The following is a 15,244-nucleotide window of genomic DNA, read 5'->3' on the forward strand; positions in this document are numbered from 1 at the left end:
CAACGGGCTGTCACTGCCGGGAGCTACTGAAATTGAATTCGAGAAGGGAGCTTTGCGAGAGCTCGATTGCTAGACAGCCGTTCCGCGAAATATACAATTCCGTGTAGCTTGTGTACCGTTCGTGGCCTTCCCTCGGTAATTGAGCCGCTGGAAGAGCTCGCGACGAGGCGACTCCGAGGCAACCGGGGAAATCGATTGCCGGTGTGTAGACAACGGTACTCGGCGGGGCTTTGAGTGCAAAGTTTGCCGTGGTTTCGCAGGCAGAAGATCAGCTCGGAGGAGAGCAGCATCACCGAGGTGATGGCCTGGTACACGAGCGTGAACGCGGCGATGCTGGACCACCTGACTAATCAGATCAAGGAGACGGACAACAGCGGAGTGTGGAGGTGAAGGAATGAACACGATTTTAGCAGCGGCTTCTCGACCACCGTTTCCGCGCCTCGATCGGTTCTGTTTAGGGGAGACCGGGGCAAGTTGATTGGCAGTTGTTGAAAAATATTTAGATTAATTATATTTTCAATATTTCTCCCTCTAGAGTACAATGCGCAGCTCGGTGTTTTTGCGAATCGGTAACATAGCGGATCGCGAGTAGTTGTGGCTTTAAGGGGTAATGACACTGTAAAGAGCCCCGAAAACATTCGCTTGCATTCTCCACAAACATTGTTCGATTGCCCTTTACACTAAATGAGCACAAATTTTATCGAAATGGGTTTAAACGCACCTTAAGGAGTAATGCCACTGTAGAGCCCGGAAAAGCAGCTTGATTTTGACATTTTTTTTATGCGAGTATAGTGATTTGAATACAAAATCTGTTTGAAGGGCTTTATTGTACATACCTTAATTGAAATATGATCACAATTTTTTTTAAATATTTTTTAATACAAAATAGCGACGCCACAGCTTAACGAAAGAAGCTTCTTCTGGAAGATTTCTCCTTTAATTTTTTACCTAGGACAAAAAAGCAAAAAATTTTGAGTTCTATATGAGATTATCTCGGGAAGTACACGAGGAAATTAAGAAATACTATTTTTTGTACGATTGGTGCGTGATTGAACAAACGTTTCAACAACCTCGAGGTTGTGGCAGTTCCGTGGTTTGTTCAATCACGCACCATTCTTACAAAAATCAGTGTTTTTTAATTTCCTCGTGTACTTCCCGAGATAATCTTATATAGAACTAAAAAAAAATCGGTTTTTTGTTCTAGGTCAAAAAGTGAAGGAGAAATCCTTCCAGCCGCGAAACACTGTTTTTCAGAAGGATTTTCTTTTGTTGAGCTGTGGCACCGCCATTTTGTATTAAAAAAATTTTAAAAAAAATTGTGATCATACTTCAAGGTATGTACAATAAAGCCCTTCAAACAGATTTTGTATTCCATTCACTATACTCGCATAAAAAAATTCTCAAAGCCAGGCTGCCTTTTCGGGCTCTACAGTATCATTACCCCTTAACACTGTATATAACCGACGTAATATTTCTAATCCTTTTTTTATTTTCCATATTATTACATTAAATACAAGTTCAGTAACTGACAGAGTGCAATTCATTCGAAAGGCCAAGACAGTGATTGATCGGACAAAACAATTCCAACATGCAAATAACATTTTTTCATTTATTTTGTATGTATTTTTTCAAGTTTTCACTTGCAGTATATTAAAGGGGAAGGGGCAAAGTATATTTTAACATATTAAAATGGCAAGAATTGAAAACTGGAGAACGTACTTATCGGCTTGCCCCGATCTCCCCTGGGCGGCACAAAGAGTACCTACGAATGGGGAATAGAAATGAAGGGGAGAGAAAGAGAAATTTCGCGTTGCAGGTATCTGATAGCGTTCAAGAACCTGCTGAGGAGCATCGAGAGCCTGGGCATCGCTTCCGTGTACGGGATCAATTACTTCGGCCGCGGGATCCTTCTGGGGGACAATTACGTCAGCTACGTACGCCACGAGGCCCTCGGAAGTGACCTCCTCACAGGGTCCCTCACATACGTGCCTTCTCTCAAGCACTTTTACGCGGAGCTAACGCGCACCATGCCCGACTACAGCAGAATTAAGTCTAGGTACGCGAAAGCCCCGCGAAGAGCTCCCTCGATCGCTCGGTCTGCGCGGCGGGGCGAGTTTGAAAGTTCGGACGTGCGAAAGTTGCAGAACGTTGTCAATTGTAAATCTATGTCAGAACTAACAAATTCACCCCATAAATTAAAAATCTTTGATTAGTATATTTAAGTATTTAATACTGCGGCTCGCGATTCTTTCAATTTGTAAATCTACGTCAGAAATAACAAATTCACCCCATAAATTAAAAATATTTTATTAGTATATTTAAGTATTTAATATTGCGGCTCGCGATTCTTACAATTTGTAAATCTATGTAAGAAATAACGAATTCACCCCACAAATTAATATTGTTTGATTAATATTTATATTTAACTATTTAATATTACTGCCCGCAATTTTTTCAATTCCAAACCTATGTCAGATATAACAAATTCACCCCTTGAATTAAAATTGTTTGCTCACTCTATATTTAAGTATTTACTATTGCGGCCCGCGTAGAGTATTAGGTTTCCACTTTTGGCCCGCTACGGGCCAAAGATCGCTCATCACTGATCTAGGAAACGTGTGCACTTGCAGGCGCGACGAGATCCTGCGGAACCAGAAGGGAGAGCCGAGCGTGGACGACGCGATCGCTTACTTCGACTCGATGGCCACTTACGTGGACGAGCTGCGGAAACTTCAGCGAGAATTACGTCACATGATAAGGTATATTTTCATAATGGGATTGGTTGCACCAGTGGGCGCGGTGTATCGAGCAGGACGATGATAGCTATAGTTCTGTTCGAGCAGGGATTACGTGAATTCCACCCTGCAAGACGCGACTAATAAGGAAGCTGCTGGGATCGCCATTGTCGTCCTGGTGCTGGTCGTCTCTCCTATCATTATAATACTAGTGCGCAACGCGGTTGCGACTATACAGGTGGGTAGAATTTTGCCCCACAGGGTTTAGGCCGATTTACACATGGAGCGTGATTTTAAACGCGCAACACGGATCAGTTAGACGCGCCACTCCTTGTTGCTTCATTAATTCTTTTTAATTCCTCGCGAATAGCTCCACGCATCCCTTGATCTTTTTCGCCACAAAATCGTTATTCGCATCGGGACAAATTTCACGTTTGCTAAATTCAATAAGTTCCGGGTACACGCGATTTTTTAAATTTTTGTTTCTATAATCGTCCGATTTTATTTTCCACAAGCAGGGGAAGCTTCTATAAATTTCAATGAAGTTTTCTATATTGTCTTCGGATAGGGTTACTAGATCCAAAAATGAAATTACTAAACTGTTCTTCTTTCTCATTTTTGGATTTGGCAAATAGTGATGGAATTTTGCCGGGTGAATTTGAGTTGTGGGTAAAACAAAAAAGGAAGACATTTGCATTTCAGTGAAAATAAAAGGGGGCGTGTCCTCCTTTCGGATACCATATAGCAACCCTATCTTTGGACCACTTTTTGGCCTGCACCACGTCTGAGACTTTCGAACGCTCCAAAACTGTGAGAAAGACTGTCCGTGTAAAGGCCGGCTATTATCTTCGCTGGTGCCGCGGGAGATCCGCGCGGGGTCTTGTTTTAATCTTGTAAATGGGAAACAGCTCGATCGAACGGCACCGACAGCTTCAATTAAGCGACGCGTGCTTCCGTTCCTTTCGATTGAATTCCAATTCAGCGGTATAATTCTCTTACCCGCGCGGTCGCTCGTAACGCGGCTGGTCAATAAAAGTGGAAGACTTTTATCGCCGCGCTGCCATTCACCCTCGATTCTCGTTGACTATATGGCCCCTCGATCGCGTCAATTCGCGTAAAAAAATGTAATCGAGACGAATGCTCTGGTAATAAAGGGGCGCTCGTGGAATTTTAGATGTACGCTGCGAACTTGGCGCAGAAAGCGCGAGAGCTGAAGCAGGAGAAAGGGAAGAGCGACACGTTGCTCTTTCAAATGCTACCCCCCAGCGTTGCGCAGCAGTTGAAGCAGACTCAACAGGTACATCGATCACTTTCACGCTCAACTCTCCTTTATTTCCATTACTTAGTAGTTCCTTCTGGGTGAAAGGTTCCAGCCGAGTACTACGAAGCAGTGACCGTGTACTTCAGCGATATTGTTGGCTTCACCGAGATCGCCGCGGAGAACACTCCCCTCGAAGTAAGCTTCCTTGCCTCCTGATTTAACGGGGAGCTTCGTGTAGCGGATAGAAAAAAAACATCTAGATAATATGCTCCCAAAGCCGCGGAACAAAATTCGAAGAATTAAACCGGCCATTTGTTTAATTTTGCATCTTTTAAAACAAATTTTGTTGAATTTTATTTTCTTCCGACGAATGGACATAAGCCCTTATAACTCAGTTATTCGTCGTTCTTTTTTAATAAAAAAAATATTTTCAATTACCTTAATCTGACAATACAATATCCCGAAAGTTTTGGAAAGATCGAGCGAATACTTTCTTTAAAAAAAATTCCCGAAAATGCGTTGATTTTCAGCTAAGTAGTTACACGAGGCTCCTCCCTTAAGAACAACCACCGTGTATCGGTACTATAAACCACCGCGGAATTTCAGGTCGTGACGTTCCTGAACTCGATCTACAAGCTGTTCGACGCTCGCCTCGAGTGCTACGACGTGTACAAGGTTGAAACCATCGGCGATTCTTACATGGTTGCCTCTGGCTTGCCAGTTAGAAATGGTGAAAATTGCACCCCTTCCTTGCGTTGCTTTACAAAATCACCGCCCTGTCTTTTAATCCATCCATCTCGTCACTGAACACGTTGAATCGTGTTCGTTGTTGCAGGAGACAAACACGTTTCCGAGATAGCGACGATGGCGCTGGACCTTTTGGCAGCGTCGTCGGTGTTCCAAGTGCCGAAGCGACCAGGAGAACGGCTTCAAATACGAAGCGGCGCCCACACGGGGCCCGTTGTCGCTGGGATCGTCGGAAGCAAGATGCCCCGTTACTGTCTCTTCGGGGATACCGTGAATACAGCGAGTCGCATGGAATCGACTGGAGAAGGTACTGTCCCCGCTGCGAGCTCGAAATCGCTGGGATGTTAATTAGGTTGATAATGAAATTCTTGTTGCGCGTAGCTCTACGAATACACATTAGCCTGGAGATGAAGAAGGCTTTGGATGCCGTGGGAGGCTTCAAGATCGTGCACCGGGGCTTGGTGGACGTGAAGGTAAACGTGAATGCGTGGTTCCTCTACGAACATTAAGGGGTTACGTAGGTACCATTGGCAGGTTGGAAAATAGGGGCATTTTTAGATTTTTTTTTTATATAAAGAAGTGTTATATTTAAAATTCAAAATGTACACCTTGTTGTGTATAAATGAAGCTGTATTCTCCGCAAAAAGAAATTTAAAGCATTTGCGGTTCATAGTTACAGCATTTGTGGTACCGATAATATCTCCGAGATTACTAAACCGATTTGAATAAAATTTTGCATGAATATTCTTAAGACTATAATCTAGTACTTTTCGGCGCGCCTATTTTGAAAAATTAAATTTTTGGGAAATGAGAGCTACTCAAAGTCAAGCATGTGATTTCCGGCCTAAGTTTTCATCTTTTTTTCTTAATAAAAAACAAAATAAGACGCTAATCGAAAAATCGCCTAGACAAATACTAGATTGTAGTCTTAAGAATATTCGTGCAAAATTTTATTCAAATCAGTTTAGTAATCTCTGAGATATTTTCGGTACCGTAAATTCTGTAACTATGAACTCCAAACGCTGTGACTTGAGAGAAGGGGTGCTATGGCATCATTTCTTAAGATATCAAATTTCTTTTTTAAGAGAATACAGGTTACTTTATACACAATAAGGTGTATATCTTGGTTTTTAAATATCACGTTTCTTTATATGAAAGAACAATCGTAAAAATGACCCTATTTTCTGACCTGGCAAGGATATGTAACCCCTTAAGTGGACCGCGTGAATAATATGCGTGTCGTTAGGGCAAGGGATTGATGGACACCTACTGGCTGGAGTGCAAAGACGGCGGGATCGCCCGTGCCGCGGAGTTGGATCTGCCGTCATTCTTCGAGGACGTCCGACCGGTCTTCATACGCCGTTTAAGGGAAGAAGGTACCCTCTGATGCGAGCCGTACTCCCGACGGGACCTATGGTACCTGAACCGACCTCGCACCCCTTACATCCGTCTTTCGCAGCCCAACCTCATCGACCACTTAAAGAGGCCCACTCAAGGACGCAAGAACCGCCTCTCCCATCCGAACCTGCACATCACGCCGGTGAAACTACCGCCGCAGTCGCAGTCCAGCATCGAGTCCCAGGACTCGGCGACCTACGAGGGCACCCATTCGACGACACCCTGCCCGCCCAGTTACTCGCCGGCGAGCCAACGTAGCCGCTATTCCCAGCCGAATCTGCCCACCCTCCTGGTATCCTACGACAGAAGATCCAGCGGCTCGCCTGACCGTCGCATAAGGATGTCCCAGCCCATTCTCAACTCCAGCTTCAGCGGCATCAACTTCGCCGGGATGAATCGCGGCACCAGGCTGTCCTACACCAGCCTCCGAGCGGCCTCCGGGGACAATAGCATCAACGAGACGGAGAGGCTGTCAGCACCCAGCGTCCAAGGGTTCAGCGGGAGCTCCAGAGGAAGCCTAACGATGGACCAGGGCTCCTCGAGGCACTCCCAGCCTGATATACGACGGTTCACCATGCGCAACGATAGTTCAGGGAAACGGGAGCGCCTCTCTCAGCCGACCCTGGTCACCGGGGATTACCATCCCAACCGCGGGCAGCAGAGACTGTCCCAGCCCTGCCTGAGCACGGGCAGGGAACTGAACCTGCCCACGATGGTGTTCCACTCGCCCTCCCCGCCGCCTGTCAAGCACAAGAGATTCTCGCCGGCCATACACGCCAGCCAGAGGGACCGCCTGTCGCAGCTGGACATCGGCGCCAAGTACAGGTGCTTCAAGGAGTCCGCCGTGACGAAGTTCAACCGGGACAGGTTCTCGATACCGGAGCTGGAGACGCAGAACGATCTCAGGCTCATGGCCGGCACGCCCAAGCAGAGGTTCAGCTTGGACAGCCAGCTGACGCGCCAGCAGGACATCACTCGGTCCAGACTACTGCCAATCGCCAGCTCGCCGATCAACGAGCACCAGCAGACAAGGATCGACGAGCTGACGGGAATACCCGGGAGCAAGCTCAAGACCCCCACCAGGGAAGGCCTCGGGAGTGTGCTCGTCGCGAGCACCACTCCGATTCTACCGTCTACCGAAAGGCAGCTACTGTCTTCCGAGTTGAGCAAGAAGGCCGGCCAGGTCACCTCCACAACGACCAATGCGGGCACCGCCCAACAAAAGGGCCAAACGACCACCGCCAGGTTCCGATCGGTCTCGCCGGTCGCCGCCAGGGAGAGGATGTCCGTGCCCGAGATAAGGAACTCGAGCCTCCGACGACTCCTCGACCCGCCGACCAGGCAGAGGCACAGCATCACCGGCAACCTCAGGTACAGCATCAACTCCCCGATCAAGCCTCTCGATTTCGGCAGAAAGTCACCGAAGCATCTCTTCGAGGAGGCTCTGGAGAGGTTCCGCAGGGACGAGAAGGAGGAGAACCGCAAGAACGAGATCCCGCGGTCGGAAACGATCGTTAATATCATCGACCAGCCGAAGCACGTACAGAAGCATTATTCCTACACGTACGAGACCGCTGATGACTGTAACACGATACTGGGGAAGATTACTATGTCCGCGGTGCCGAAGAAGAAGTATCTGGAGAGCAATTTCGATGAGAACGAGCAGGTGATCACCACGGTGATCGAGACGGACGTGCCGATGATTATGGCCAGCCCCAAGTACGCGAAGAAGTCACCCTACGCGAGCGACACCCCGAAGTGGATCAGGAAGTACCTGGACAACGAGAGCCCGAAGGTGAAGAGGAAGACGACGGGCGCCAAGGAGGCAGGCAACAAGGAGAAATCTAGCAGGAGGAGCAGCCGGAGGAAGAGCTCCTTGGAGTCGATTGATAGCGAGAAGGTCACGGGGAAAGTTCGGTCCAAGTCGGTGAGCAGCGGGGAAAGGAGCCTGATCCCGAGGAACGTGATTCCAAAGCCGGAATTGAAGAGCATGAAGAACACGTACGTCAGGATCGTGTCCTCGAATAATGCTCGGGAGAACAGGTACGAGGTGAAGGTGGAGAAGAGTAATTGGGGCGATGGTGACGTTCAGGGACCGTATGGCAACGATTGCGACACGGACTCCGATGACTCCACGTCTATTTAAATATTTTAAATCGAGAGATTCGAGAGGGGTGAAGTTGATGGTAGCAGTCAGGTGGGTAAAAGATGGAAGGAAAAGGAATTCGTCCGAGCAGACTGAACAATCACATTTAGAAATGGGGAAGCTGACGCAAGCTCAGCGCAGAGGGCGACACTAGCGCACGTAGCGGAGTAAAATATCACTATAATATTAGAAGTTAAGTTTATTTACATTTTTTTTTTGTTATTTACTGACTGTTGATTTTAGAATTAAAATGACAACAAAAGGCGAAAATTATGGACATTTAACTGTTGTCCAACTTAAAGATGTAGTACGGAAAAGTGTCTCATGATGTGTCAGTTTTGATATTAACAGTGATAAATATCGTTAACTATTTGAACAGGTAAATTCTTACATTTTATTTACTTATTTAAATCGCCGCTAACAAGTGGCGCCTGTGCTGGTGGCGCCACCAGTGGCAAAACGTTGCAGTCAGCTTCCCCAGCAGCGTGGGATTTGCAGAAAGCCAAAAGAGAAATTTTCATGTTCTGTACTTAAACCACTGGAACACTACGAATTTTATTAGAGAAGAAATCTGATATTTTCGCTATAGCTGTGGAACACATGAACCATGTAATAGAAGACGATTCGACTAGCCTAAAGAACACCTCGAGAGCGAGATAACGAAGATTGACACGACCGATCCGAAGAATATTTTCTCATTGCTGTTGTATGTATATATATATCGTGAATTATAATCGACGTAGAGATTTGCAGAACGAAAAGAGGGATATAGAGATATAATAAGTTTGTAGCGACGACTTCTGGATCTCGATGCGTTATTTTTCATTCGATGTGAGCCGGGGAGTAGTTGTTTTATTTTTCTTTCTGTTTAAATAAAGTAAAAGTAAGATACCGTGTAAATATTCGAATTATATTCGGTTGTACACATATTTCCAAGTATTTACCGTTACAAGTATAGTTAACATGTACTAGAAGAATTCTGCTCTGTTGCCAATATTATTATCCATGACTTCACGTTCAAGATTATATACGGTTTATTTTTTAAATGTATATTGCTGTGAATGCGGGACTGGCGATAAAATTTCGTTCGCGCGACGCTGCATTACAACGGTTTCGCGGTATGTGTGTTGAGAAATTTCTATTTTCCTTCGATACTAGTCATCGATGAGATTCTCGTGTGAATGGAAACACATATTACGCGAGATTACACAGGACAGCTTCGAAGCCTCGTCAGGAGATTAATTGTGTAAATGTCTATGCCCTAAACAATGATACTTTGATAGTGTATATGGGGAGGGGAAATGAACGTCGTATTCGCCCATAAAATTATATCCCCACGAACTCGGTTTTCACACGAATATTATACCACGTAATGATATCGTCATAATACTATGATATCGGAAATACGGTATGAATGTAATATTGCGATCATGAGTGTGACACTTGGTTACCGTTTGTCTTTAGCGTGAAAAATGTTAGTTTCTTTATGTACGTCATTTAATATACGATCAAAAAAGTTATTATATATACGATATATGAAATGTAACCGATATGAAAAGTATATAAAGTGTATTTAATTTTTAACAAGTTTCAGTTGATTGTACATTATTTATTCCTCATAATTAACTCATTTTTATCTACATTTTGCTTGCGATTCATTAGTTATCCTCGACATTATTATTAAGATCACATACAGGAGTATCGAAATTCGTTTATTTTCATAATTATTTGCAATCTGAGGTTCTAGCTTTCTTGTAGCGAGACTGTAACTTATTATGCAATTGTATTCAATAAGAAAATTCTTAACGTATTGCTTCTAAAAGCGTGCTATATAGCTATTTGATTAACCGTGTTCCCCTGATATATTGGTCCAAGAAATCGTCAAAGTTTTTAGAACGCTCTAAAATCGGGCTTCGTAACAGGATAAAGGTGGAATCAGACGGCGCGTGAATCGGCGATCTATGGATGCTAGCGTCCTCGGTCCGCCCACCTGGACTTCGCTGGTCTATCATATACCTCGTCTGTGCAAGTATAGACCGTTAACAATTTCCAGACGCATATTTTCTTGTAAACGTTTATCGAAGCAGTAATTATTCCTATTAGATTGAAACAACCTATGATACCGACGTTCCGTTCAAATCGGAGCTGAAATTTTGCCGAATTAACAGGAACACAGGATGTTGATGGAGGTAGCATGAGCTGAGCCAGAGTGAGAGAATAAGGTAGCGTGTGCGACAAGGATAGCGCTAGTGCCACTAACTTTGGATATGCTCCTCTGATACTTCTGGGCTGCGAGTAGCGGCAGCGCATGACGCGAGAAAGTGGCGATTAAAGTGAAAGGACACGCTACTTAGAAAAAGATGAAGATATATTGAATGTCAGTGAAACTACCGAGTCAATGGGAGCACATGACGATGGAAAGGTACGAGAAAAAGAATTGTTGTTTTTAATACTGTTATATATTACCTTGTTGATATCGAATGCGCAAAAACGGTTATTTCGTTCAAGGTGGAAAGTAAAAACAAAGTGGATATACTGTAAAAATTCTTGTATGCACATCACATCACAAAGAAACGTTAGAAAATACATGCAAAAGATTTTATTTGATTTCACAATATTTACGCATCGTGGATGCCCCAAAACATAACGTATTTTTCGATTTATTTAATTATATATAGTATTTTGATGATAAAATATCTACGCCTACGTTCCAGCACTACTGAATTCATCTCTTTAAACAGTTTTATTATCGACGAGAATTGTTTGTGTAATTAGATCCAGCCTCGTATAAATCGTCACACAGGCTACTTTGTAGAATTACAAGCCAATTGTTGGTTTAAGCGTTACATGCTATCAAGTAACGACTTTGTTGCGAAGGCGGTGTTCCTTTAGGCACGGCATGGAACAAAAACGATTGGAATTGTACTCGAAAGGCACACGGCCAACCATATTTACGGCACATTGGAAGCACCGCGAGATCACGCTGCAACCTTGCTTTACAATACGTTGCTCGGCAGCTAATGCTCTCTGCAATATAGACGTGAATAGAATTCTTAATAATTCGATTATCGCTAATAAGAAGAATTAAGCTCTTGCTCTTTTTGAAACACGAACCTTTTCTCTGTCGCTGAGACTGAGAAATCTTTGTTTCGCGTCTTCTTCTTGCTTCTTAAGCTCGAACTCTTTCCGTTTCACCTTCACCTTCTCCCGCTTCATTTTTCTGTGCTGTCTCTTCTTCTCTAATTCCTCCTGTTCTATTTCATCCGTAAGTGGTCCGGGGATGTGAGCCTTCGCCAACAGACTCATACATTATATCCCAAGTGATAAATATATTTTACACAGCGAATAGTAAAACATCGAGTATAAGTACCTTATTATAATTGAACCTGTCAGGATTAGTGGCCATGAACCTCCTAAAAGTATTTCTAGTTTCCTTGTCGTTCGCTGCGGCGTACGGTGTCTGCAGCTTCTTATTTTTATGGCATGGATCCGAACCGATTTCTAATAGTTGCCTAAAACCAAATCCCTCGGTAACACTACTTCGTGTACCACAGAAGATAACATTCACCAATACAATATCGATCTACCAAACTAATTTCAGATGTCCACCAAGGGCAGCTAAATGCAGCATCGTGTTTCCATCCTCGTTCGAATCATTCGCCAATTTTATCAAGTCATCCATATTTATAATTGGTGCAGCTTCAGCGGTCGCGTCTTCCTTACTCTCTTCCTCCAATTCTGCGCTCTTCTTTATCTCCGTTAATAAACCGTCAATAACGGACGACAGCATTTCACTGTCGCCTAATTTGCACGCGGACCATAATTTCATTTTAGCACCGCCCAAGATTTCGTTTGACGCGCAGTCTGAAAAGAATTGTTTTATTTGAATACGTGCAAAGGGGCGCGTGCGCGTACGAAAATATTTACAAAGTAATTCAGCGTCTTTCTTCAGTTTCTTTCTCTGCCGCCGAGCCTTCTTGTTCTTCATGTATCTTGGTACAGTGTCTTGGAAAGCAAGTAAATGTTCATTGAATTCTATTTCGAGTTCTTGTTCGATTAGATCAACGTCCCCTGGAATATTGGCACTGCCTAATTGGCTGTCTAATTCTGACTCCGAAGACGACTGTGCTAACCTGGCAACGATATCTGAAACGCAAGGCCAAACATGACGATTATATGCAATTGCACGTAACATAACATAAATTGCATATAATATATTTGAAAATTTGTACTGGGCAAGGGACGGCTCGGACTCTTCCTTGGTTTCGCTCTGTCCATGTGGGCCCGCGAATTCTTATGCTGTCTTTCTGGCGATAATTGCGCAGGTGCCTTACTTTTATCGTTATCTTGAATATTACGCGCATTCGTGGCGGTGTTAGGTTCGCACTCTCCATTTTCTACCTTCTCCGTCGCTTCGCTAACTACATCGACTTTCGAAACTCTCTTCCTAATTGGCTGGCGTGGTGAAATAGGAAAAGAATCCGTAAAAGCAGCTGCGGATCCTAGAGCACAGAAGAATCAAGTGTAAAGGGGAACAGTTGAACGACCGCTGAAATCGAGGTTGCATATACTATGTACCATAAATCTCCATGGTACTTAGTACATCGTATACCCTCTTAACTTCGCTGAACGTTGCTCTACGGGTAGGAAACGGCAATGGTCTTAATCTTGAGTCACTTTTGTCTAAAGGTGGATTCTTCCCACCGAATAATACAGTGCGGTTGTACGGCCCAACCGCTCTGTACAGAATCAGAGAGGAGTTATCAATATGAGATGACCATGATTCAAGTATATCTTGCACGTGCTGAAGAGTAAAAAAACATTTTATACAGATGCTTACAAATGGAAGAATAGTCCAGGCAATACATTTAAATACCTGAAGAAGAGATGCTTCGTTATAACGACGCAAACTGGCTCCAGCACTCTTCGCGTGATTAGTCATTGTACGCGAACTTTGGGCAAATCCCTGCTTTGCTCGTACGGTGTAAAAGTGAAATGTTTTGTGCACGATGGGTTCTCCATCTGAAATGAGGATACGATTGTTTATGCGATAAATAAATACATTGGTATACACATTAGAACTGTGAATATTCGAATAATTCGAATAATTTCATCGAATATTCGAATATCAGAGAATTCAAATAATTTCTTCGAATATTCGAATATCAGAGAATTCGAATCGGGAAAATGAAGAGCTACTTTACTAAAAGGGGCAAGTGTACAGAAAAGTATAGAAAAAAAATATATAGTGCTTGGATAAAATCATAATTTTTTTTTAAGGATGGGGCCCTGGGAGGCCTTCTGTGCAGGGGCCCAGGTGGCAACTGCTCAGCAGCCGCCCTGTTAAATCCGCCACTTGCTATCAGTTTTATTACCTTGGAACACAGCTGCCGCAAAGTGGCCTCCACCAATCATGATAACAGTCCACGTTGTCTTTCTCCCACTGTCTAATGCGTGAGCTATCATCTCATTGTCTACCTCAGGAATTTCCTAAAATGTAATTGCATCTCTCCTGATCTGGCAAGTATAGACACGCCATGTGATTCTAACAAAGTAGATTAAATCACAAGATAAGATCATAGACATGTATGTCTGTGCTTATAGTGAATTGGCCACGAAACTATACTCTCTAAACGATACAAGTGAACGGACCTTCTTATTGTGAAGCAAACACCTATATATACTAAATATATTCCCATCGTCATTCTCAAAGAAGACTTTCGAATGACGACTCGCAGCGACCAATAAAGTCTCGAGCTTTTTCTCTTTTGTGGTATCATCGCAACATTCCGTATCGGAGCTGTCAGAATTTGATTCTACGTCTTTCGCTTGTTTCTCTACTTTCTTATTCTTACTAATACTGCTTTTACTCTCGCACTGTCCGCTAGGTGAATTGCCCGCCTCCGACAGGTAGGTGTCCTCTTCATTTTCAGACTCTACGTCGCTCCCAGATAGACTCGAAACATCGCCTGAAATGTCACTAACATTATACGAATTGCTATTCGAAGGCATAGTTGTCTATAACAAAACGGTGTTTCCCTCAACAATACCTTCATCGGCTAAGAGGCTAAATTTATCTTCGCTAATGGGCTTTAATCCATTTAAACGTTGCTTTAAATTATATCTGTGCCAATCCAATTTGTAATGGAGTCTCTGCTGCGCTTTATCTTCAAACACAGTGTTGCAAAACGAACAACTCAAGGAATCCGAAACAACCAAATCGTCGAGCTGACTTAATACTTTCTCAGTTTCTGAAACTGAAACGCCAAGGGGATCAGTTTCGGTGACGTTACTAATAATCAGCTGTCAGTAACAGTATCCTTTCTCTATCAAAACAAACTGTAACCTCTAACATATGGACCCGCTTGACAGAACCTAATCCCACTGCTTCTTAAATGACGTAATAGGACTACCAAATGAGCGAAGGGGGTTCAGAATTCTTAAAAGATTGGCAATCATCAAAAGTGCAGATGCGGAGCTACTTTATGCGTAAGTCTCGTGTGCAAACAAAAATTATCATGAGATAATTGAGTAAAATGGGGTGGCATAAACATAATTACCGGATGACGAGCGCGATTGCATGCATTGTGCAACTTTGATACCCCTTGTGATTCTGCCAAAGTCCTCTTGGTTGTATATTTTAAACATTCGGTGATCCATTATGCGTGCGCTATTCTAAACTCTTAGCTGATGACGATGTTCTTGCAAGCGCCCTGGAAAGAGGGGAATCTGGTTACGGCTGAAAGGAAGTGGCCAAAACGGAATGAAATGCGAGATTTGATAAGGGGGATACTCTGCTTACGGAAGAACGAGTAGCAGAACCACAACTTGTCTACTAACCGTTCCGCGTACACGCGCGCCAGGTCTCGCGCAGGGGGGCCAAGCTTCCCTCTTACGAAAGTTGAAGCAGAGTTTGTAGCGCCTCCTACCAATGAGGTGCGTACTAAACTGTGAATG

The 15,244-nt window shown here is 43.9% G+C and overlaps 3 protein-coding genes across 6 annotated transcripts in view; 2 read left to right on the top strand and 1 right to left on the bottom strand.

The window, feature by feature from the left end:
* LOC143367640 (uncharacterized) overlaps positions 1-6,399 on the top strand; it is a 29,476-nt gene extending 23,077 nt beyond the window's left edge. For all 3 annotated transcript variants that reach the window (XM_076809650.1, XM_076809652.1, XM_076809651.1), the window contains 11 exons: positions 261-386; positions 1,817-2,056; positions 2,631-2,759; positions 2,844-2,973; positions 3,910-4,032; positions 4,102-4,191; positions 4,603-4,726; positions 4,832-5,050; positions 5,125-5,216; positions 5,990-6,119; positions 6,203-6,399. In XM_076809650.1, coding sequence (XP_076665765.1) covers positions 261-386; positions 1,817-2,056; positions 2,631-2,759; positions 2,844-2,973; positions 3,910-4,032; positions 4,102-4,191; positions 4,603-4,726; positions 4,832-5,050; positions 5,125-5,216; positions 5,990-6,119; positions 6,203-6,399 — 1,600 coding nt within the window. The remainder of the gene's footprint in view (positions 1-260; positions 387-1,816; positions 2,057-2,630; positions 2,760-2,843; positions 2,974-3,909; positions 4,033-4,101; positions 4,192-4,602; positions 4,727-4,831; positions 5,051-5,124; positions 5,217-5,989; positions 6,120-6,202) is intronic.
* Positions 6,400-6,481: 82 nt separating this feature from the next.
* Positions 6,482-9,875, top strand: LOC143367641 (uncharacterized). Its single transcript, XM_076809653.1, has one exon. The coding sequence runs from the start codon at positions 6,482-6,484 to the stop codon at positions 8,285-8,287; it is 1,806 nt and encodes a 601-aa protein (XP_076665768.1). The 3' UTR covers positions 8,288-9,875.
* A 945-nt stretch (positions 9,876-10,820) lies between these two features.
* LOC143368170 (tRNA endonuclease ANKZF1) lies at positions 10,821-15,157 on the bottom strand. 2 transcript variants are annotated; one of them, XM_076810580.1, is made up of 13 exons: positions 15,090-15,157; positions 14,848-15,000; positions 14,338-14,544; positions 13,940-14,256; positions 13,663-13,777; positions 13,164-13,309; positions 12,866-13,091; positions 12,520-12,789; positions 12,215-12,433; positions 11,875-12,151; positions 11,658-11,799; positions 11,402-11,575; positions 10,821-11,314 (listed from the first exon to the last, which is right to left on the bottom strand). In XM_076810580.1, exons 2-13 carry the CDS (start codon positions 14,945-14,947, stop codon positions 11,141-11,143), a joined length of 2,367 nt encoding a protein of 788 aa, XP_076666695.1. In that variant the 5' UTR covers positions 14,948-15,000; positions 15,090-15,157; the 3' UTR covers positions 10,821-11,140. The 2 variants fall into 2 exon arrangements, with proteins under 2 accessions (XP_076666695.1, XP_076666696.1); XM_076810581.1 differs by lacking the exon at positions 15,090-15,157 and having other exon boundaries at positions 14,848-15,074.
* Positions 15,158-15,244: the final 87 nt, after the last annotated feature.

This window comes from Andrena cerasifolii, chromosome 4, assembly GCF_050908995.1.
Source record: "Andrena cerasifolii isolate SP2316 chromosome 4, iyAndCera1_principal, whole genome shotgun sequence".
Lineage (NCBI taxonomy): Eukaryota > Metazoa > Arthropoda > Insecta > Hymenoptera > Andrenidae > Andrena > Andrena cerasifolii.